This window comes from Python bivittatus, unplaced genomic scaffold (assembly GCF_059951505.1).
Source record: "Python bivittatus isolate LINGU-HERP-01145 unplaced genomic scaffold, Pbiv_v1 ctg000480_np1212, whole genome shotgun sequence".
NCBI lineage: Eukaryota > Metazoa > Chordata > Lepidosauria > Squamata > Pythonidae > Python > Python bivittatus.
In genome coordinates, this window is record NW_028277075.1 from 22501640 (window position 1) to 22524378 (window position 22739).

At 37.4% G+C, this 22739-nt stretch overlaps 1 protein-coding gene across 3 annotated transcripts; it reads right to left on the reverse strand.

The window, feature by feature from the left end:
- Nucleotides 1–183: 183 nt before the first annotated feature.
- KATNBL1 (katanin regulatory subunit B1 like 1) lies at nucleotides 184–19068 on the reverse strand. Of its 3 annotated transcripts, XM_088145435.1 has the most exons (12): nucleotides 18021–18251; nucleotides 14187–14196; nucleotides 13375–13393; nucleotides 10718–10845; nucleotides 7854–7894; nucleotides 6765–7047; nucleotides 4842–4960; nucleotides 4352–4402; nucleotides 4183–4272; nucleotides 3395–3484; nucleotides 2216–2309; nucleotides 184–754 (listed from the first exon to the last, which is right to left on the reverse strand). In XM_088145435.1, the coding sequence occupies exons 1-12, from the start codon at nucleotides 18071–18073 to the stop codon at nucleotides 722–724; spliced, it is 1011 nt and encodes a 336-aa protein (XP_088001561.1). In that variant the 5' UTR covers nucleotides 18074–18251; the 3' UTR covers nucleotides 184–721. The 3 variants fall into 3 exon arrangements, with proteins under 3 accessions (XP_088001561.1, XP_007424044.1, XP_025019728.1); XM_007423982.3 differs by lacking the exons at nucleotides 13375–13393; nucleotides 14187–14196; nucleotides 18021–18251 and adding an exon at nucleotides 18312–19061; XM_025163960.2 differs by lacking the exons at nucleotides 2216–2309; nucleotides 13375–13393; nucleotides 14187–14196; nucleotides 18021–18251 and adding an exon at nucleotides 18312–19068.
- Between the last annotated feature and the right edge of the window lie 3671 nt (nucleotides 19069–22739).

A 22739-nucleotide genomic window follows, 5' to 3' on the forward strand; every position in this document is an offset into this window, starting at 1 on the left:
TTCAGTGTGCAAAACATTTCAAAATGATTTATACACAATTTGTGTAAATACTTTGATTTTTTTCAAAGGAATTTCCATCCCTCTATATAGTAAATTAATATATTGGCTATATGATATCCTAATATATTGGCTATTTGCAGTTCTAGTAGTTAAGGCCTCTTGCTAGATACAGTTTCTCAGTAGTGCAACAAAAATAGTCTTTAATATTTTGATTAATATAGCAGACACATTTCAGAAATTCAATACATCAAAACTGCCAAAATCTGTAACATATTTGAAAATACATTTTTACAGTTCATAAGAAAAACATGGTTTAAAAAATATTTATGGCAAATGGTCTTTTGTGGTTCCTAGTAATGGTTTTCATTCTGTCTTCACAATTAGGTGTTGTTGTATTATACAATTATGTAGAAGAAACACTTTCACAATTTCACCAGGTAACTGAAAATATCCCCCAAATGCACCAAAGGCATACATACAGTTTTCATAGTGCACTTTCACCTCACTGAAGTAAAAGTTGCTCCTGTTAGAATTTTTTCCACTTCAATGTGAAGCAGATGGATATTTAGTGTTTGCATTAAATAGTCCAATGGTCCAGCCTTCTTCTGTCAAAGACAGTCCTCAGAAGAGGAATTATTTTGGAAAGAGTACCTTTCTTACTATTACTTGAAAGTTTCTTTTAAGCACATTAGTGCACACACAATTTTGTCCTCCAGGAATATCAGTGCAACTGTAACAAATAAGATTCCACATCCTAAAAAAAAAAATGAAAGCAGTAAAGCACATTAATTCAAAGAGCAATTCATGACACCAAACCTCTCTTCAAATGCAATTTTAAGATGTGTGGACTTCAAGTCCCAGAATGCTAGCTGAGGAATTCTGAGAGTTGAAGTCCACGCTCTTCAAGCTGCCAAGGTTGAGAAACGCTGCTTTAGCGAACACTTGCATGTGTATCTCTGTTCTTATTCAAAGATATTTCTTTGTAGAAACACATAAAAACACCCACACTCAATCACAGGCTTTAAGAGTATTATCAGAGCGTTTGAAGTGTTATATAGGAATTGTAGTACAACATGGCTTGTTTCTGCTCAGCATCTTGTGCACAGTTAACCAGTAAAATTCATTCAGTGAATTATAGTCAAACAAACTTGTGGCTTAGCATAATGTATAAACATCATTGCTAAAATATTTTGGTAATTCACATATCCTTTAGTCTTGTTCAGGTTTTAACTTAACATCTATGCAATAAGCTTTGACACGCAAAGACTGTCACCCTCTATCTCCCACTTTGCTGCACTAAGCAACAAGGTATAAACTGGAGTTCTGCTCTTACTTTAATTTGCTCTGATAATTAATTCCCCAATTATACTAAAAGTTCTGTTTTGTATTCATGCAAATGCATGTAGAACCTCATTCCTAACTTTTCTGTGACAAGTGAGGGATAACTCATGCAAGTGAGGGATAATTCATGCAAGATATTAGGAGGCAAAGCCAGTGTGTGCATTCTTGTCTCTCTGATGTATAACAACATACACTGCTCAGAGCCTTCTGTCTGCAATATAGGAAATAATATTCTCTGTTATGGAGTTACTACAAGATAATGTGATGTCCTCTGAATGGTTATTCTATGAATGCTAAGAATGATTATGCCTACTGTTCTATGAAATAATAAAAGTTCTTATCTGCTAATCAAGAGGGTAACATTTGGTGCTGCTTTTTTTATGAAAAGCAAAGATCAGGATAATAACCAGGTAAAATAACCAAGGGGTAAGAGAGAGACTGAAGAGCAGACATATAAGAAACAATAAGCCAGATTCAATTTTCTATCTTAATAGTGACAAGAGGGGAGAGATGTGAGAGGTTTGCTAAGCTAACCCAATATCTGCAGGAACATGGGCTATATCGATATACAAAGAAAAATACTATTGTTAGAAACTCATTTCAAATTCCAAATAATTAACCTCAAATGGAGAAATAAAGTAACTCAATAGGCTTCAAAGTTACATGATAGGGTTTCTGCTCATGTCAAGGGACTCCCCAACACTTACATAGCTCTAGAGAATCAAACCCTTCAAATTAGACTTTGAGTATCACAAGAAGGGAAGGGCAGAAGAATGTCATTTGGTACATTCCACTATAATTTAAGTTGAATTATATAAATTAAGACCATAAATTAATTTTAAAAATATATTTTCATCAAATGGATATCTATTACCTTTGCTATATTACCCGTATATCCTGGAACCAAAGTAAGTTGATTTTCTTGTTTCCACAATACACTTAATTGTTCTTTTAAAATCTGAATATTTCTAAGAAAAAAAGCCAAAAGTATGGAATATCAATGCAATAAATAAATAAAGAGCAATCAGTGTCTCATGGTAAGTATCTTACCTAGATTTCAAATGTATGACCAATTGTAGTTAGTACAAAAGTTTGTAGTAACTTTTGTAGAAAGTTACTGGCTAATGCAGAAGAAATGTGTTTTTTAAAAATAATTTTAACTGAAATTTGTGAGCGCTATTACATACATTTCATCAGCCTTAGAGCAAGTTTCAACTTATCAGTACTCTATCTTATGTTCTAGAATTTTGTTTCCTGTATTATAACACTGGAAACCTCAATAGATGCCATACTTCTAAGATCAGAAATATATTATTTCTGTTAAAAAAAAAAAAAAAGCATGCTTTGGGTACTGTCAGCTAAGGAGCATTGGCTGGCCTTTTCTGACATGCACATGCCCTGTGGAACATCATTCCATCTGAGATTAGGTTGTCCCCAACCCTGGTGACTTTTCACAAGGCCCTATGAACTTTGTCTGATGCCCAGGCCTGGGGCCCTGGAAGTGAGATAGAGCCCATCTTTTGGCTTTGTTGATGGTTATTTTATGATGCTTGGCTGCTATATGTTTTATTTTATATTATGTATTTTATTTGTTTTTATCTATTTTATTGTAAGCCGCCCAGAGTCACGTGAGATGGGTGGCTATATAAATCAAACAATAAATAATTCTGTGTGCATCTCACATTGTCAAAATTACTTCACAATGTAATTATTTTTTATAGATAACAGAGGGTTCTGAAGATTAGGCAAGAAAATCTACCATGAATCAGGATTCAGTCCAAACTTTCTACCTCTAATGGAAAAAAGTTTTCTCCACTTTTTATGGCAGAGTTTTCAATATACAGTAACTGAGAAAGGGAAACATCTGCATTATCAAACTTCTTGAACACTGTTTAATCTGATCACTTTTAGAGCTGCTCATAACAGTTTGCTCACAAAATCTAGTTCTTTTACCAGAAGAGAGATTTTAGTTATTAGAAAATAAACAAGTTTTAGACTAAAGCTTAGCAGTCACACTAAAAGCCACACTGCATATTTAAAAAGGGTAACTTACCCATCATCTATCTTTTCTGTATGAACAGAAAGTTCTGACCACCATCTTTTAATCACAGCCTGAAGCCAATTTAAACCAACAATTACATATCTGGGGGGGAAAAAAAGAAATCAATATTGTAAAACTTCAAACTGGAAACTGCTTAAACAATTCATTGGCAAAATATTCCTTAAAAGAAGCAAGAGAAACAGCTGCCAACTGTGTGCAATAAAAAAAAAAAATCCATGGAAAAAACAGGCAGAATAAATCTTCCCAATAATGTATTAAGGGTTTCTTTTTTCTTAGAAGGCAAAATGAAAGAGTTTTATGGGTATAATTCATCCAATTTATTATTGGGAAACATATTTTTCCAAGTCATTCTGCTCAGCAAGACTGCTTTTGGGCTTTCCAAAATCTTTTTATATGAACAGGTTTAAGCAACTGAACTGACATAAATAGCTTGATTTTAAGTATACAAATGGCAGGAGAGGCACTTACCTTTAGTATTAATAAATCAGGTTGAGGAAGACTAAGTGCAAATATGAAAATGCTGTACAACAGATGGCTTTCCAGCATCCCTTACTTTAACCCATCCTGGCTGGGGATCTTGGAATGTATAGCTCGGCAACATTTGGAAGGCCACATGGTGTTAGGACAATGAGACCAATAAAATCACCGTTGGTCCCATCCTTGCCATGCAATTTTATGAATTTATCAGGGATAACAAACTGCAGCAGCTGATAGCTAAAGATTAACTTTTGTTTTTATTCTCTAAATAATCACATAAGAACTATTTTAAAAAAACTCACTCTTCAAATTTGCTTTTAAGGATTAATTTTACTAATGGTAGAAGGTCTACACAGCAACCAACAGAAATATAAGGTTTTTCTTCCTGTAAACTGAAACAAGACAGTATTAGTATCCATAAACATACACTTTCAGACTCCATCAACCCCTTCCTCTAGATTTTTCTTTTACCTGCTGGTAAGGACAGGGAGACAATCTACAACTACTCCCAGATCTTGTATCCTAGAAACATCAGTGAAAATACACCATTAGACGCAGCTTTATGTAATTTTTCAAAAGATTTCAGAAAGTAGCATAGATATTTTAAGTGCAGTAGATCAGAAATTGCTGGATTTTATTACATTAATTTACACAGATATATGAAATCTGTGCATAGCAGGCCTGTGAAGAATTCCCAGAGTTCTTAAAATTATGGTCTTGCATTCCATTATTAATTATCCATTATTATTATATTATTATTATTTTCATTATCAACAACAACAATAAACTGTCCCATTATGGATACTTTCTGGAGGGAACATCCAATCAGTAAGGCTAATGCATAGTCTCTATCCAACTTTACTCTGTGAAAGAGAATCCTACACAAACATGTGCATGCACATGCACAGACGCACACACAGTGAATTCAGTTGTCCTAGCAGCAATCTTTCTGCAACTTTACCTCACTAAGTAGGCTACAAGTTCACTTATACTTCTCCTCTTCCAGAAGGTTAAAGCTACATTCAGCCGGAGATTTCTACTGAAGAGAACTTGGGCCATTGTTTCATGATCTTCAGAAACCTAGAAACACAAGAAGAACATAAGTATTATGAGCCAAGAACTATCTTTCTATGAATTTCCTATCAGCTGGATCTATTAAAGCTATCTATATGCAGCTATATACAGATTATTTCATGATAAATAAATATTGTCCCAGAACTGTATTTCCATGAATGGAAGCTATTTCTGCTCATGGAATAGGAGGGACAATTCCTGTGCCTGATAGAATCCTCAGAATCCTTATGAATGGATTTTTTATTTTACTACTTTACGAAGATTTAAAAATGCCTGATTCTAGACAACTCTGTGTTCTGATGTCAGCTTGTTCTTGCATTTTACCCACAGAAGCTCAAATTTATATAATAATTGTCATTTACAAGTAGTATTTTGTGAAACCTGTCCTAAGTGCATGTTTGATGCATTATTATACAAATAATACAGGGAGTTGTTGCCAGATATTGCTCTATTTGCATGCTTTCTATAGTATGGGGAAACCAAAAAAGGTGGTTACATTAGCCCACTGGAGTAACAGCAATTTGTATAGCCAGCACATTCTGTCCTTCTGATATAAAGACAGAATAAAGCTGCAGCATGGTGGCCTTCTTTCCAGCAGTGGCAAACAAAACAGAGTTATAGAAAAAGAATGTATAGAATGGAAAAAGCATTTAAATGAGATTCTCTATTATATATAGGTTCTATTCACACTGTCATAGCTGACCAATTTTCTGCATGTTATGGAAAACACTATTTCCATTAGTTACATACTTATTTACAATTTTTGTATGCTGCTCTTAGTGTATTCTGAGCAGTAAACAGAAGAAATCAAGCATATTATTACAGTCAAAAAATAAATCAGTGGTTGGCCACAATCATATTAAATACCAAAGGCTAGTTGGAATAAAGTTGTTTTCAGGGCCTTTTGGAATGAGAATAATATCAGAGCCAAAACTCTAGGGAAGAGTGTTCCAAACAATTGAGGTTACCACTGAGAAAGCTTGGTGCCTAGCCAAACCTCTGTACATTGTGAGGGGCTGGGATTTTCAAAGGTCCCTTTCTAGATGTCCAGACTAGATAGGCAGAATCCTATTTGATATGTTAATTCTGATATATTCCAGTGCCACACTATATAGGGCTTTATAAATAATGAACAACATGCTGAATTGGGCCTGAAAACATACTGACAACCAATGTGGCCAAGGTAGGAGTAATTCTGCTGTGGTGGTTTCTCAGAGCTAACAGCCCGGTTGCTGTATTCTGAACCAGCTGAAGCTTCTAAGTTGACTTCAAAGGCATCGCCACACAGAAAGAAATCCAATTATGCAGCATGGCTAGTGCACCAGGCAACCCCTTCTAGCCAGGGCTTCCACCTGTTGTTCCAGCAGGAGCTGAGAGTCCAAGAGAAGTCCCAACATACAGCCCATCTCCTTCAGGAAAACATGATTTTGTCCAGAGAACTATTGGGGTTAATATTAATGTTCCCATATATCCTAGATGTTTATGTACAAACAGCAATACAGTCTCAGTAGGGTTTAGATCTTGCAATGCTATCTGTTAAGCTACTATATTAAATATTTTTGGTATTAATAAAATGGATTATATCCAGTTGTACAATTATGTTGGTGGGATTACATTCACTCACTGATACTTTTTTTCCCCTGCAGTTCTCATAATCCCTAATCTGGACCAGATTTGGGTGGTAGGTGGATTACAGTAGAGGGTAAGCAAACCCCACCAGAAACACAGTAAAACAGAGGAAGGTAAACAGGGTTCCAATGGCTTATATTCTGATTCATCAGCTTTTAAAAAGATAAAATGTTTAATTTACCTCTGAAAAAAACCCACTGTATTTTGAGGAAGGACTCTCTGTTTGAGAACGGCCAGCATCACTGGAGTTCAGTAAGAAAGTACGACCATCAGGAGGCAATTTGGCTGGCAGATTACCCGCACAGGCTAGTTCATTCTCCTTATTTGCCATGTCACAGCCTCTAACTTTAGGGAGCTGTTTCTTTCTGAAACAAGGCTTTGGAGAATAATGGTGAGCTTTTCTTCTACTATATACTACTCTGAACAGAGGATGGGGGCTGGTTACAGTTTGTCCAACTGTTGTTCTGCAATAACAAGAAAGTTCATTTAAAATCTGAATATAAAACATCCAAGCAAAGTACAAAGTCACGTGCAGGTTTTACAAATCTTAAAATCTTTTGTGCCAGAATATCATCTTGCATTCACTATGAGAACACTATTACACATAGAAGTTTGCATTAAATCTGGCACTGGAAACACTATTTGAAGCGCTACTCTCTGAAAATGTTTATGCTTACATCTCTCTCCCAGGATATAAAAAGTTGAGGAAAAGTGAGAATAGATACAGCAACAAAAGCATCATCATATTGTACCATCACTTCCCAATAAACACATGCAGGGCACATTGCTCCAAAAAAGATTTGCATTATTTGTGACCAACTGCTGTATATAGCTCAGCAGCCATATACAGAGGCCCCTGGGATTGGAGCAAGTGTGAGCAGTTTCAGTTATTTATTTCTTTTTCCTTATAGTCAATCACCAAAAAGGTATAGGTATTAAACTCCTTATAGACCAATTAATATGACCAGGAGCCTTCCTTCAGTGTGACAAGTCCCAGTTTTATCAGATACCTCTGACATGTTAGGACAATGCTATTTTTATGCCAAGTACAGATGAGCACCAAGAGATGGCATGGGACCAAAAAACTGCTTCAACTCATGATGGCATGCCAAAGATGCTAACAGCATTTAGTTCTAAGGAACTTGGACAAAAGATGCCCTCTTTCAATAGTTTCAACTGATTATTTAAATCAGAAGGATCTCTGTTTCTAGACAGAAAACTGTAAACACACTAGACTTCTTTTCTCACAATCAACCAAGGCAGCTCTTACCTGCTTGTGCAAGAAGCCAAATGTTTTGCAGATTTCTTACCCTAGAAATAAACATAATAAATGTTACCAAGAACAACACACACTAATAGTAACACCTTATTTCACCCACATTTTTAAATGCATTTTCGCTTTCTTTCGGTGGATATAAAAAACTGGTACTTGGAGAAAATCAAGTTAGTTTTGCTTTAGGGGAGCAAAATTACTAATGGCAACTCTGATATTTAACTGAAACACAAGATATTGTGACATCCATGAGGAGAGAAGAGATTATGACATCAGAAGTATGAGAAAACTCTGCACTGCAATCAGGATTATGTCATTTTTGACATTAGGAAAAATGTCGCACTAAACTTGTTACATAACAATTAAGAATTTATTGCATTCTATACCAATGGCTTAAAAAATACAGCAGTCAGTCAGGTGGCTGATTTCAGCATATCAATTTAGCTAGCATTTATTGTGATACTAGATGATTGAGTAGACGGATGCTTTAACATTTGATATTCTGATTTGTAATTTAGCGTTCTCGTGCAATAGCTTAGGGCACAAGTGGCATTTTTAGCTCAAAAGGCCTTCTATCAATATTAGCAACATTTCTTTTGCCACCTTTGTGATTACAAGTTACAAAGGTTCCAGTTTAATTTACAATCTGTGAGGTGTGGACAGTATTCGATTAGCAAAATATTATTCTAACTTCTTCATTTTACAACAGCACTTCTGCTGCTGAACATTCAGAATCTATAATGTGGGGTTGCAGTTGTACAAACTCTTTTTTTATAAAAAACTCTCTTTTATAAAACAAAACCCCCCACCCCCACCAACACTGGCAGGGCATGCCACTGTATATAAACGGAGAGCAAACCCCATTCCCAGGTAACAAAACATTTGCAAGAAAACAACCAAGCTCAGAGAACCCCAAGGACTCAACAGTTCAACCGTGAGCCACACATATTCTCTTCTATTGGAACTCTTTTTCCATTTCTGGTTCTATGCATATATTCGGTTTCATTAACTTTTTAGAATACAGACCATAAATTGAAGAAATCTCTAGAGGCATTACTTATAGTACAATAAATAATTGTGGAGGGAGGGGTTGTGCAAAGGAAGCATTTTGGGAAGCTTAGGTTAAAACAAGCACTGATACATTAATGATCAATATTTGTAGCTTGGGAGAATTAAGAACCCCAGGCACTCTTTAACAGGAAGTGATAGCATCCAAGCCTATTTGTCCAAGAATATTTCCAAATAAAATTCTACTACCATTTTCTGCTTCTTTCTCTATATTTCCAGTTTCTCCCTAGCTTACTGTACAGTCCTGTAATTTAAATCAGTTAAAAAAAAAACTTAAGTTGGAGAATCACAACTATCATATCACTTTTTATAACCTATCATTACTAGAAAGCAGGATTCTGCTGACAATCTACTACTGATAGAAGGCAATTATTTTTCCTATGTGTTCCTCCCCTTTTACCCTCTGAACAATCTTAAGTGGAAAACTCTCCAGAGCAGCAAGGAAATAGGTTTTGGGGAAAACTGTTTTCCCTTTTTAATGGAAAACTGCACTAAATTAGAACCTCTTCTGCTCAAGGTCCAAACCAGAAAAAATATATCTACTTTTCAGGTATCTCTGAAAAACCCAGTTTTAATTCATTTGCTACTGAACAATTTTCCTATCATGGAACTTGCTTAGAGTCCTTGGAATGTGGTGGGATATATATCTGATAAATAAACAAATGAATTATACAAAATCAGTAAATACTAGAAATTAACCTTTAAGTAAATAGAACAAATCACAAGTAATCAATAAAATCCTTTGTGAACTTATGGCAGGGCCTATTCGATTTGGTATTACCATATATACTCATGGATAAGCTGAGAATGTTAGGTCCCAAAATACACCCCCAAAATTGGGTTCAGCTTAGCCAGAGATGGGCTTATCCATGAGTATATATGGTATCACTTTTTTAAAGTACCTGCATATACTCATGGATAAGCTGACCCTCAAATTTTTAACCAAAATACCATGAAAATTGTGCCACCCACAGGTAAGCCAATTGTAAAAATTAATCATGCAAAAATTTTGAGGGTCAGCTTATCCATGGGTGGATAACTTTTCATGGTATTTTGGTTAAAAATTCAAGGGTCGGCTTATCTGTGGACGGGCTTAACCATGAGCATATTCAGTAGTTGCAGCCACAGAAAATGCCAAATCATAAAGAGTAAGTTGATGTATTATTCTAAGGCAAAGTAAACCTAACCATATTATAGTTTAATATATAGGTAAATCTGTCCATCGTGTTACCCAGTAAGGCTACATCTTAAATTCCACTAATCCCAAAACAGACTTTATTCCAAATCTCAAAGTGAACAGAAAGATTAAGCGCTGATGCCTTTTACAGAAGACTACCATCACATGCTTCACTTCTCAGAGATACTGAAATATTTCATGAAATATACAATACAGAGATATTAAAAAATAGTCTCTTTCAAGCTGAGTTAAACTCCTAGTGACTTAATGTACACAACAATCTACTCTTCTTGATGTGGTTTGTCAATGCTTTCTTTCAGGATTTTTTTCTTCCCCATCTAATCTAAATCCCTGGAATTCTCCAGAGATCTCCCAATCAGGACCAAATCTTAATTTCTACATCCAAGTCAACTCAACCACCTGCTGCTATCTGATGAGATAAAAAGATTAATGGCCACTTAAAACTCATGTTGATTTTACTACTGGAGATAGGAAATGCACTACAGCTTTATAAATGGCAGCCTTCTTACAATATACATTTACTAGAATGTATTATAGTACAATGAAATGTGTTAATTTTAAAATTAAGTTAGAAAATAATTTATGAAAAGCTTACCTCCTTCATATTCTCATTAAGGGAATGAGAGCTCCTCTTCCTAGAGAGATCAACAGGCTGGCCCTCAATACATAACAGGTTCCGTTTTCTAACATTTTGAGCTTCAGATGCCATAATCTCCACAATTCCTAATTTTGGAGACAAAATCAATTTACAATCATAATATTATTTATCAAGTTCAGTTCATTTTAAATGATGTTATTAAGTCCATATCAGCATACTACACACAATTTGGCAGAATGCACACACATATCAAAGTCTATAAAACTGCACAGCAAAAGCAGAAGACAAGCCTACAACTTCTAATCTGCTCACATTTAAAAAAAAAATATTTTCCCATCAGTTATTACATCTACTCCATTTTTCTGGAAGAACACAGATTTATTATGTGACAACAACAATTCAATTTTAAAATATCTACCATGGTTTCTAAAAAAACCCCCTGCACTTAAGAACATTGTTTGATCTGGAATCTTAATTACAGAATAACTTATAGGAGAGAATAAGAATGTCTCAGCTTGCCTGAGATACATATAATATAATCCACCATTAGCTGGCAGAAATAAAACAGGTGTTCTGCAGCTGAATCTGTACTACATGCTCAACAACCCTCCCCCAGAAGGGAAGGTTGGAACCTGGATAATAGTTACAACTGTTAATGTAGAAAAGTGTTCAGTAACATTCATTCAGTACTACATTACAAATACAGTAAGATTAAGTTTGGATTCATATTGCTTATAATAATGAATATATCTGTCCAAAAGGCAATACATTTATAGTGAATCTTCTGTAAAAGTTGAAGAGATAATGAAAGCCATGGTGCTCTCAGATAGCTGCAATATTTTAAACACATTCTCAGAGGACTTCTCAGCTTTGAATTCAAGTTCTACTAGATTTTACCTTGAAGGAAAAACAAATAAACCAAGTTAATTTCACATTTTAGATAACATAGGAATGGTATGGTAGAATCCATATTACAGCACACTGTAAACTTGAATTTTAAAATAGAATTCGGTATCATAATATAGTATTAAAATTATGGTTAAATATCTACTTTTACCAATTGTGCATAATATCGTAACCAGATTACACTGTAGACGGTACTGTGCACTGCAGTTATTCTCTCTAGGAAAACAAATGCTTTAAGATATAAAATCTTAAACTCCAAATGCTATTTAAGTTTTATTGCAAACTCCAGCCCCGTTTACCATAATGTTGATAATAGGTACTTGTTGGTTCTTTCCCAACCAGCAAAGTAACAAAACAGGGCCACTTACAGACAAAGTAGAAGCTTCCGAGTATATGAAGAGCTAGGCACACTGTACCTCATAACATCATTAGGAATATTTCAGATAAAAAATCTCCCATTCTTTGGATATTTTTAGGCAGGAGGTAGATATGTATTATGAGTCCTGTACACAGCAGAGCCATGATGGCTTAAATGATTCCTTCTAGCTCTGATTCTATGATGGGAAACAATACGAAGAGCTTGGGGACCCTGAAACCCCTACAATGTCCTACGGCACTAACATGTGGGGTTGACAGCAGACCTGGCTACAAAATACAGCCCCATACAGCAGTGACTTTTGAAACACTGTTCCCTCTACAGTTGAGGTCTGAAGCTTCTGACATGCTGCACTATTTAGACTGCAGTCTACTCTCGCTTTTCATCTTTGCTAGAAAAACAAAGTCACCATCTGCACTCTTGATAGGCATTATCATCCGGCAACCACCCCACCAGAAAGCAATAAAGAGACAGATAAGGCTACTCCACTGGGCTAGCTGTGAGACCAAAATCTCTTTTATGTGTTTCCATTACTGATAGGCATTAGATCACAATGTTTATTTTATTTATTTATTAAATTTATATGCCACCCATCTCCCCCAGAGGGTGATGTTGGGTGTATTAGAGTGTTATATTACCATTATGGCTAAAATAAAAGCCATAAAGCTGAAAACTGACTTCCAAATAGTCTTATCTTCCTTTTCTCATCCCCCTTTTTCTTTTGCAATGCAATTTTTTAAACTACAAGTCTGAAGAACAGGGTAGACGCATTTTACCTAAAAATCAAACATGTTATAACACTACAGGCCATCTGCTTTATTTAGGCTAAGGAGATCAAGTAATCAACTTAGCTAAATCCATGATTTAACTTTTATAACACTATTTGAAAGGCCTGAAGTGATTTGATTTTTTATCCCATCATTTTAACATTTTAAAATGTGGCTGAGGTATCACTTAAAAGACAGATGATAAAAAAAATGTTTCCTAATATTACATTAACAAAGAAAACAGAGAGTCATCTATGGTATGTTCCCCAACCGGGTACAAACTAGTTGTGTTAAGCTTCAATTTTTATAATCTCCCAACCAAGATAACTGGACAATACCAGGTAAGGGAAGACTGGCTTACCTGTAGTTATATACAGTATATGGAATGGCTGATACCTTTAAAGGACAGAATAGCCTATACAGTAAGTCCTTTAAAAAATACATTACCAAGTAATACTACACACATACACCTCCCCCACCTCCATATTTAGTATCACTGAACTAAAGGCTTATTCTCCCCAAACCATGAATAGGTAAATAGCTTGTTCTGCCATACTAATTTGCTGGTCTCCTCCATAGCACGTGCAACTATTCATAGTCATTACCTAGCAAATTAGAACTTGTCTAGTCAATCTACATAACTGTGTTAAAATTATCAGTTATTACATGAGTAATCTATCAGATTTACAGTGTAACATTTGCAACCTACATCCATGTTAAATTACTTATCTGGGATGGATTTTTGAAACCACTTATTTGTGTGAGTAGTTGCACTTTTGTAAACTACTAAGTAGTTTCAGGATGACACTTCTTAGAACAGTAATCTCACTTTCTCATACAAGTCTTTCAGAATAAGTGGGTAAAGACATTACTTTACAATTGCTTAACAGTTATTAAATAGTTGGAAATTATCTGCAAATTCAGAAGCTTGCCCTTCTTTGGATATACCCATTTTCAGAGTCAACATGGGTAGCTTTTATGTATAGTCATCAATATCACAAAGAACAGATTGTGTTATGATAAAGACCAGAAGTGTTTTTTGGAAACGCTGGTCACTAGCCAGTCTCTGCCACAGCTATTTTTCTTCCACTATTTGATGTTCCTGAGTTCCATTCATAACTGTTGCCTTCTCTCCCCTCCACCCCACCCCCCATCAATTCGGTAACCAATTTCTCTCTAGGCTTCCAATGAAACAGAGGAAAGCAAAGCACAAGTTAATTTGGGAAAGAAGAGGGATATATTTAAGTTATCCCACACTACAGGAATTCGCTTCTTGTAGTTTGGTATAGTGGTTAAGATATCAGGCTGGAAACCAGGAGACCATGAGTTCTAGTCTTGGCTTATGTACAAAGACTGCTAGTTGACTCTGGGCCAATCACTCTCTCTCAGCCCTAGGAATAAGGCAATGGCAAATCACTTCTGAAATTCTTACCAAGAAAACTGCAGCAAATAGTCCAGGCAGTCACCAGGAGTAACATATTATATATTCATAATTTATTAAATGTATATGCCACCCAACTCCCAGCAGATAATTCATAGCAGATCTCCCTCCCTCCCCTCTGGGGCTATTTCTGCTTTGTTGTCTTTCCATATATTTCTTTATTTCACATTATTTTAACTTGGGAGATGCCCAAATGGAGAATCACTCACCAAATTCATGATGCAGGCGCCCATTGGCAAGTGACATGCTGGGGAAAGGAATAATGCTGGGGCGCGGGGGGGGGGGTGATCAATCACCTTCCCAGTAATAAGTAGCACACCCACAATCTGAATAAAATCATTCAGCAATAACTCATAACAAATGCAATAGCAGGATAGGGACTGGCAATGGGGACAGCAGATTTTATGCCAGCATTGTTTTGTGCTAACTCAAGGATGGATAGAGACAACTTTAACTTAATCTGAGGGAAAAGCCCAGATATTTTCCCAGGACCACTTGTGGGGCTACTACTGTATTAGTTAATCTGTGACAGTTACAATACAGTATGGATTAATTTTTCTACATGAAACATGTAAAGTTAAGAGCATTAAAGAAAACAATCTGAAAATTATTTTCTAAATAATGTTAAAAGTAATTTCAAATACTCCTGAAAGAGAAAGACAAGAAAAAAGTGATATCAAAACTAAATTATGCTCTGTTGTACGCCACCCAGAGTCACTTGTTTGGTGAGATGGGTGACTATATAAATTTGACAAATAAAAATAAAATAAATAAAATTATTTTTCTACAGTAATGGGAAAAAACTGACTTTAATCTGTGTTAAACCACAAGAGAAAGAACATTTCACATCCTTTTACAGGAACTTATTATCTGAGGATAAATTCCCTCCCAACACTAGCTAATCCTACCCAATTTATCTTTGTTTCTAGTACAGCAAGCTTAAATTATCTCTAACTTTATTAACATTAAAACAATTAGTTGATTTCTACTCTGCCTTCCACAAGCCAAGTGACCTGTGCATGTTGTATAGGATGCAAACAATTTTGACTTTAGAATCTGGAATTTGTTCCTTCTTCCCAGCAAATTGTGGGACAGCCCATAGTACAACTATCCCTTGTACTGGATAATACTCAATTTGCATGTCTGGAGAATCCGACTCCATCTAGGAACACTAGTATACTTGGCTCAAAGTTCAGGCAACTCTCTTTTTTTCGTACTTTTAATCATTTGGACTGCAAAAGAGTTCTAGAAAAGCGTATAAAACTTTAGTTGGCCAAATAAAGATATTGTTTCAGTGAAATTTGGATTATTTTCTCACGGCCAACACAGTTTTTTTTAACTTAACTATTAGAATGGAAATCCTCAACAAACGTACCAGGAGAATTATGGTTACACATTGCAGTATGCTGTAACACAGTGAAGATATTTTCTAGAAACTTTTACCAATATAACACAAACTTTCCTTTATGCCATTTTTCTTAATATCGTATGAGCCTCAAACTCAGTAAAAATGGAGCACATCTATTAATCTCTTATAATGAAACAGAATTTTCAATCAGCAGAATATGCTATCCAAGTTTATACAGAAATCCACTGTATTCAGTATAGCTTACTTTTAGGAAAGAGTGCATAGGACTGTGACTTGATCATGTATATCTATACACAAGGAAGTGCCACTGAGTTCAAAGGACCTCATTCTCAGGTAAGTACAAACAGGACTGCAACACTGATTTTCTTACTAATTTGAGTAACTAAGTTACTATTCTCAATGGCTGTGCTCACACATAATATTTCACTGGGTCTTTTCACAACTGGGTTTGTTGGCAGCACCTGGCTGATCTCAAAAAGCAAAGTAGGATCTGAATTGGTTAGTACTTAGATGGAATACCACAGAATACTGGGCTATAAGCTATACTGGAAAGTTTTTTTTTTTAAAGAAATGCTGCAAGAACTCTTCTTTATTGTTGTCAGGAATGCTATATGGACATGTTCATGAAGTCACCAGTAACTGAACATTACTTTCTTGTTGAACAAGCAACAATGGCCTGACTCACACAAAATGATAAATTACAATGGCTCAAGTCTTTGGGATGACATTTAATGGAAAGCAAACTAAAAATGATGTAAATGAAGCAAATAATCAGATGAAACTAAAACTGAGAAAACCACATTGTATGAATCAGTCAATATCTCTGTATATATAAAATGTTGTGTGGGGAGCGGGGAAGCACAGCTAAGAAAAAAAAAGATACATGCTATCTTGAGCTTTTAAAATTAAGGAAAAAATATAAAATGGCAAATATCCTGGAATAGACAAGAGGTATGTAGATGATGCACATAAATATTAAATGTCATGATCTGGACCTACATGTAGAATTAGCTAATATCAAAACACTGCTCTTAGTTGGTACTAAAGAGTCAGTAAGGTCAAGTCAACATAATTAAAATGATGTGGTAGAAGTTTAAGTCTTGCTGTAAAGTGGCTTAAAGGATTACATTTCTATATATCTATTGCCATCTAAGATGTGGAGCAGAATAACTATACATCTTACACAATTTAGGAAATAAATGTTAAGGGAAAATATTTCTTTTGCAGAAAATCTATAGATCTTTTGGCCCCTTAAGAATCCCAAGACCATTCACAATAAGCCAGTCTTCTTAAAAAACAGTTAACAGCCCAGGTGAAAACAAGAATCTGCCCAAAAACCAGCTAATCAGGTGACCCTTTCTTAGGAGAAAACTCCTCTTGTGGAGCCTGCCAGAGAGGTGGTCCTATTTTATGGTACTTCCAGATGTACTTCCTTGGCATCAGGACTTCCAGTAACAGTTCCAGTTGATCTGTAGGCTCATGTGCAAGGAGATAATTCTTTAAATATTCTGGTTCAATGAAAATCACATAATTACTAACCTCCATTTCCTGAAATGCACATTCCACTTGCATTTCTATTTTTTATTTCTATCCCATAGTCCTCTTTCTCTTTATGCCACCCTGTCTCCTTCTGAGAGACCAGAGAGGAAGTCTGGAGACAGGCATAATTAATATTCTGCACTATGCAATACCAACACAATTGGTACAGATATTGATGACTTATATATCCCAGCATCTCTCTTTATTGGCCATGCTGATTTGGGCTTGGGCTGCCGAGAGTAGTAATTTAGCAACATTTAAGAGCCCCAGATACCATACACTTATAACTTGCCTTCTGTAGCACTTCCACTTTGATTTCATGCTATTGAGCAGACACATCCTATGTGCACATATGTCTTCAAATACCCCTAAGTTAGTTAAGATCTTTTATCCTCTACCAAAATTACTCAATAACAATATTGTCACATTTAAAGCATCCACGTCAGGCATCCACAGCTGCTTACATATTTGCTTTTTGCTTTGGAAAAAAGATTTTGGGCAGAATATAATTTTGCAATATAGAGAGGTAGCAAAACCAATTTCATAAATCACAGGATGTGAAAAGTCACACCAATGCAATCCTAAGCATGCTTACTCAGAAGCTAATTCCATTCAGACAAATAGGACTTCTCCCTTGTTAAGTGGCAGAAAGTCGTAGCTTGAAGAGATTCTCTGCATCCAAAGTCTAGAGACTTTTTTGAAAACAAAGCCAAGGAGTCTGAAAGAAAACTAAGAATTACAGTTGTTTTTTCATCCTTCAGACTTGGCAGCACGAGAATGGAAAGACCAACGCTGATGATATTAAGTGAGGCGTTTCTCCGTTTCAAAGCCAAACTTGAGAGAGAATTCCTACTTGGGGAATCCCTCCTCGGGCAACACGGGGCAGGTGCAGCCTTCTCAACAAGCACCACTTAAGGGGGTGGTTCAGAGGCAGGTAGAGACTAGCCAACTTCATCCCCGCCCAGGAACGCTCTTGCCAACGGAGACAGCAAAGATGGGCCTTCTTGCTCAGAGGCGCCCCAGAGAAGAATCCCACAGCAGGAAGAGCTGAGGACGGAGGGCGCGGAGAGAAAGGCACCTTCGTCCCGCTCCCCGCTTTCGAATCTGAGCCCGGCCTGCGTAGCTAGAGCGCGCGGACGCAGCAGCCCGGGCGCCGCTCGTCCGAGAAGCGCCGAGGACCGGCGTTCGCTCACCTGCTGCTGCTCATGGTCCAGCGCGCCAGGGGCTCCACCGCTGCCTGGGCCTGGGCTGCAAGCCGTCGAACTGGCGGCGGCGGCGTCTTAGCACCGCGGCCCACTCGCCGTAGCCAGCAGCGCCATTCAAACTATGACGCGTTGCATGCTGGGACTGGAGAGTCCGGACAGGCGGGACTGTCAGCGAGACACCGCCGAGTCTCTCCCCACCTCTTTCTCCGACGCGCTCTCTGGCTGCGGTTGCACGCGCGTACGCGCCGCAGCCAGGTCCCGGGGCGCCCGAGCTGATTCTGGCTTCTGTGGTTGGCGGCGTGCTTGGCGATAATATCTGATATAGCTCCCCCCCCGCCTTACTCCGCGTCTCGCCTCCTCTTTTCAGGTCCTTAGAATGCCCCTGTGAAGGCGCTTGCCTCGTTTGATTTCCGTTCTGTAGCTCTCTAGTCAACAGGTAGTATCGCTCTATCGGATTAGAGGAACTGGAAGTGAACACCTTGGCTGGAAGAAGGAGCCTTCTCGGCCACTTTGGCAATCCCGTGGTCAGACTGGTTCGCAACGGAAGCCTCTGTGGGTCGCTGCCAATAGATGTTGCTTCTCTTCACCCTTCCCTTCCGACTTCGCAGGTTCCCAATACTGTATTCTCTTACTGTGCTAGTTTGCATTTGGTCTAGTAGTATCACGTTGCAGTACTTGCTCAGCCTGGTGAATGAGTAATCCCCATTCACTGAGGCAAAGCATGGCAAACCCTTCCCTCTCCCACATTCGTCCAGACAGCCAATGCAGAATCCCAAATTTAGGGAGGCAGGTGAGCTCGTACCTCAAAATCCGGGGGGGGGGGAGGATGGCGGCGAGAGGGAAGACACCTGGCGAGGCTGGCCCAACAGGTTCTTCTAAGTCCCTCCCTTTGTCCCGAGACAAGGGGAGAGAGAGAGAGAGTTGGGAGGTGTGAGAGGAAGGGAAAAGAGGAAGAACACCTGGAGCAGAGGGAAAGAGGTGCCTGAAAGATGTAAGCAAGATGGAGACTGGAAACAGCCGCACAGTTTTTTAGTTTCCAGGAAGAGGAGAGAGTTAAGCAAGTTGGGGAGAAAGGAACTGTGATAGGAACCATGCTGAACTTTTAAGGGGCAAGAGGAGCAGGAGGCTACAACTCAGAGCCAAGAAAATCTCTAGGGATTGAAGAATAAGATCTACTTGAAGGGGAGGAGGCAGAGAATCTAGATGGAGAGAGTCAATTTGCTTGGGGCAGTGGTAAGAACAGAGATCTCTGGCTGAAGGTGAGAGAAAGCACCAGTCCATGACCCAAAAATCTCTCGTTCTGGAATTATGATAAAAATTTCCACCAAAACCTTTGTTGAGATTACTTTAAGATATGGTACTCTGCTGCATGATCTGATATTTTGAATGTGTCTGCTAATTATTTCAGTAAATTTGCCTCTGAATCTTGTATCAAATTTTGTTCTCTTTGGCTGGTGTGGGTCTTCCAGGCTGTGCGGCCGTGTTCTGGAAGTTTTGTTTCCAACTAATAACCCCCAGGAAGATACACACATATGCTGACACCAAAACAAGCACCCACTCATTAACCCAACCCCCCCCCATCCCTCTTCAGGCACCCTCGCTGATCTCTATAAATACCCACAACAGGGCCACATCATCCTGGGCACAGAGAGAACTGCTCCTGTCTTCTGAAGACGCTGGTCACAGATGCTGGTGAAACGTTAGGAAACAAAACTTCCAGAACACAGCCACACAGCCTGGAAGACCCACACCAGCCATCGTATTCCGGCCGTGAAAGCCTTCGACAATACATTTGTTCTCTTTGTCCAATTTCCAGCCTCTTTTTAAAAAACCTCCAGAGATGGGGAACCCACAAGTTCCACAGGTGGCTTGTTCCACTGTTATACAGATCTAGCCTTAAGAAACTTTTTCCTTGTAGTTAAATGAAATCTAGACAGCTGCTGCTTATGCCCATTATTTCTGTTCCTAAAATGTCGGTGGCAGTGGAAAATAATTATGGTCAATTTCATATATCAGCAGATATACTGATATAATGTATCCCTCACTCTTCTTTCCTTGGCCCTAACTTCCAGATTTCCTTCAGCCTGTCCCTGTAGGGCATATCTTCAAATCCCTGTACTGTATTACCTTTGCTGCCTTTCTCTGAACCTGTTTTGACCTGTCAATATCCTTCTGGAAATGTGGCGCCCTGAGTTGCAAACCATACTCATGGCATGGCCTCACCAATGCGGAATAGAAAGAAATAAGGTGCTGCCCCTTCCATCCTTTCAAGAATTGACACAACAGAGCAACTGTCCCTCTTCCCATGGATTTGATTGGCAAAGGATATACAGACTACAATGGGTTGAATGCACAAACTGGCTGAAGGGCTTTCATTGATGTAGAACTGGTGAAAAAATGAAGTGAAAAGCAAGGCAGGAGCATGTCTGCTGCTGTGAGGAATAAGCACTGTAATAGAGAATATTTGTAGCTCAGGGTTGAACTGTGGAGTCCTTGATGCTCTCTGAGCTTGGTTGTTTGCTTGCAACAGTATGGGCTGAACAATACTTGGGGTTTTATGGTGCATTGCAATCTGTTTCCTCTTGGCATCCTAATAGGGACAGTCAGCTTGCATCAGGAGTACTCAAAAGCACAAGCAACTTTATGTTGCATGGCTTCCAAAGGCAGCAGCAATTAGTTTTGTTACTAGAGCTTGCAGATCCTTTGCATTTTCAGCTGTATGAGTAGTACTGTCAGCATAGTGCTGGTTATTGATGTTTCTTCCTCCAATTTTAAGCCTCACTTATTCCAATCCACCTTCCCTCAGTATACATATTTGTATTGGCTAATTGTTCTAAAGAACTGAAAAAAAATTAAAAGAAGCTTAGTGTTTTTAGGTATTACCATACCTCAAAATTTGTCTATAAAATGAAAATATTTAAATTGGAAGTGTGGATGCTTTTATTTTAGCAGACAAATCCATATAACCTGATATTTTTTCTCAGGGTGTAAAGTAGAACTGGTTTGTTTAGTCAGGACTGTTTGCATAGTGTTTTTCTTTTTCCAACAGATAATGATAATGACTTGTTAAAAATGTTGTAAAAACTTAACAATGGTCCATGCCTTTGCTTCACAAATACTTCCCTAAAAAAGATCCAATTATTTCCTTTGTTCTGTTTGATGAAGTATTACATTTTTGCCATTATCAGATTCTAATGCTGTTTTACAGGTTGGTTTCTGCATCTGTTTTAATAAAGTTAAGTTCTGATGAATTGCCATTTATTTAATTTTGTTTGTCTGCTTCTGTTTCACTGGACAAGTCCACTGATTACAAAGAGCAAAGTCTGAAAATTGCTTTCACGTCTTGCATTTTATCTGTCACCTCAGTGAATTCCAATCATTGTTAGTTTGTTGAACTCTTTACTGATTATTCATCACATTTCCTGAATTTGATTTGGATTTTTCTAACAGTAGTTTATAATGGGGATATTAACACTGCTATGCAAATAACAACTCTTTCCATGTTACAGCTTATCAGACATAAGGAGTTTTTGCATATCTGTGTGTGAGAGAGAGTGTCCCTCATTAGAGAAATCATAAAAGGGGAACTTAAACATTTAGCAAGAAAATATCTTTTTTATAATAACATGAAACAGTAACACTGTTGTGATCTCCCTTTTGGAATAAGATACCAAATGTAAGATTGCATTATTGAGTTAATGTCTTAATACTTTCAAAATAAGTTATGTTTTCCTCATCTCTTGGATTCCACTTGCTTTGCTTTTTCTCACAAAAAGCAAGCCTATTTTCATTTTCCACTTCCACTTTACTTTGCCCTTTACTAATTTCCTTCCATTAATTATGCCCAAAGTACTACTAGACCAACTGGTTTTCCTAGTTTTCCAGCATGACTTCCTTGCTTACTGCTTTAGAGATAAAGATCCATTAAATGAAATGTCATGCCTGTTGTACAACTGAGCTTCTGCTAAGTTCAGGCTGTACTCTGAAATGTGACAAATTAGTTATCTAAGGAGATGGTAACAGCCATGCTTACTGCTTGCGAGATGGGCGGCCATATAAGTTTGACAAATAAATAAATAATCTGTAGCTTGCCAATAGGAGACAAGAAAGTTCCGGAGACTATAATAGGATCAAGTCATTCAATTGCTGACTGAATTTGAGCCAAGAATATGAACCATCTGCATTGTGTATTTTCATGAAACAAATCATAGTCTTGCTCCACTTCCATATAGACAGTGTACAGTTTAAACAAGAATTAATGGTTTTTACTGATGGATATTGCTCCATATAATCTCTGATTACATTTTGCTCTTCACATTAGGACATTTTACCTAACATTCAAATGATAAGAGTCCCTCAGTGGGTCTGTTGTTTTCAAAAGCCTATTGCTGGTATAAAGGAACTTCATATCTGAAT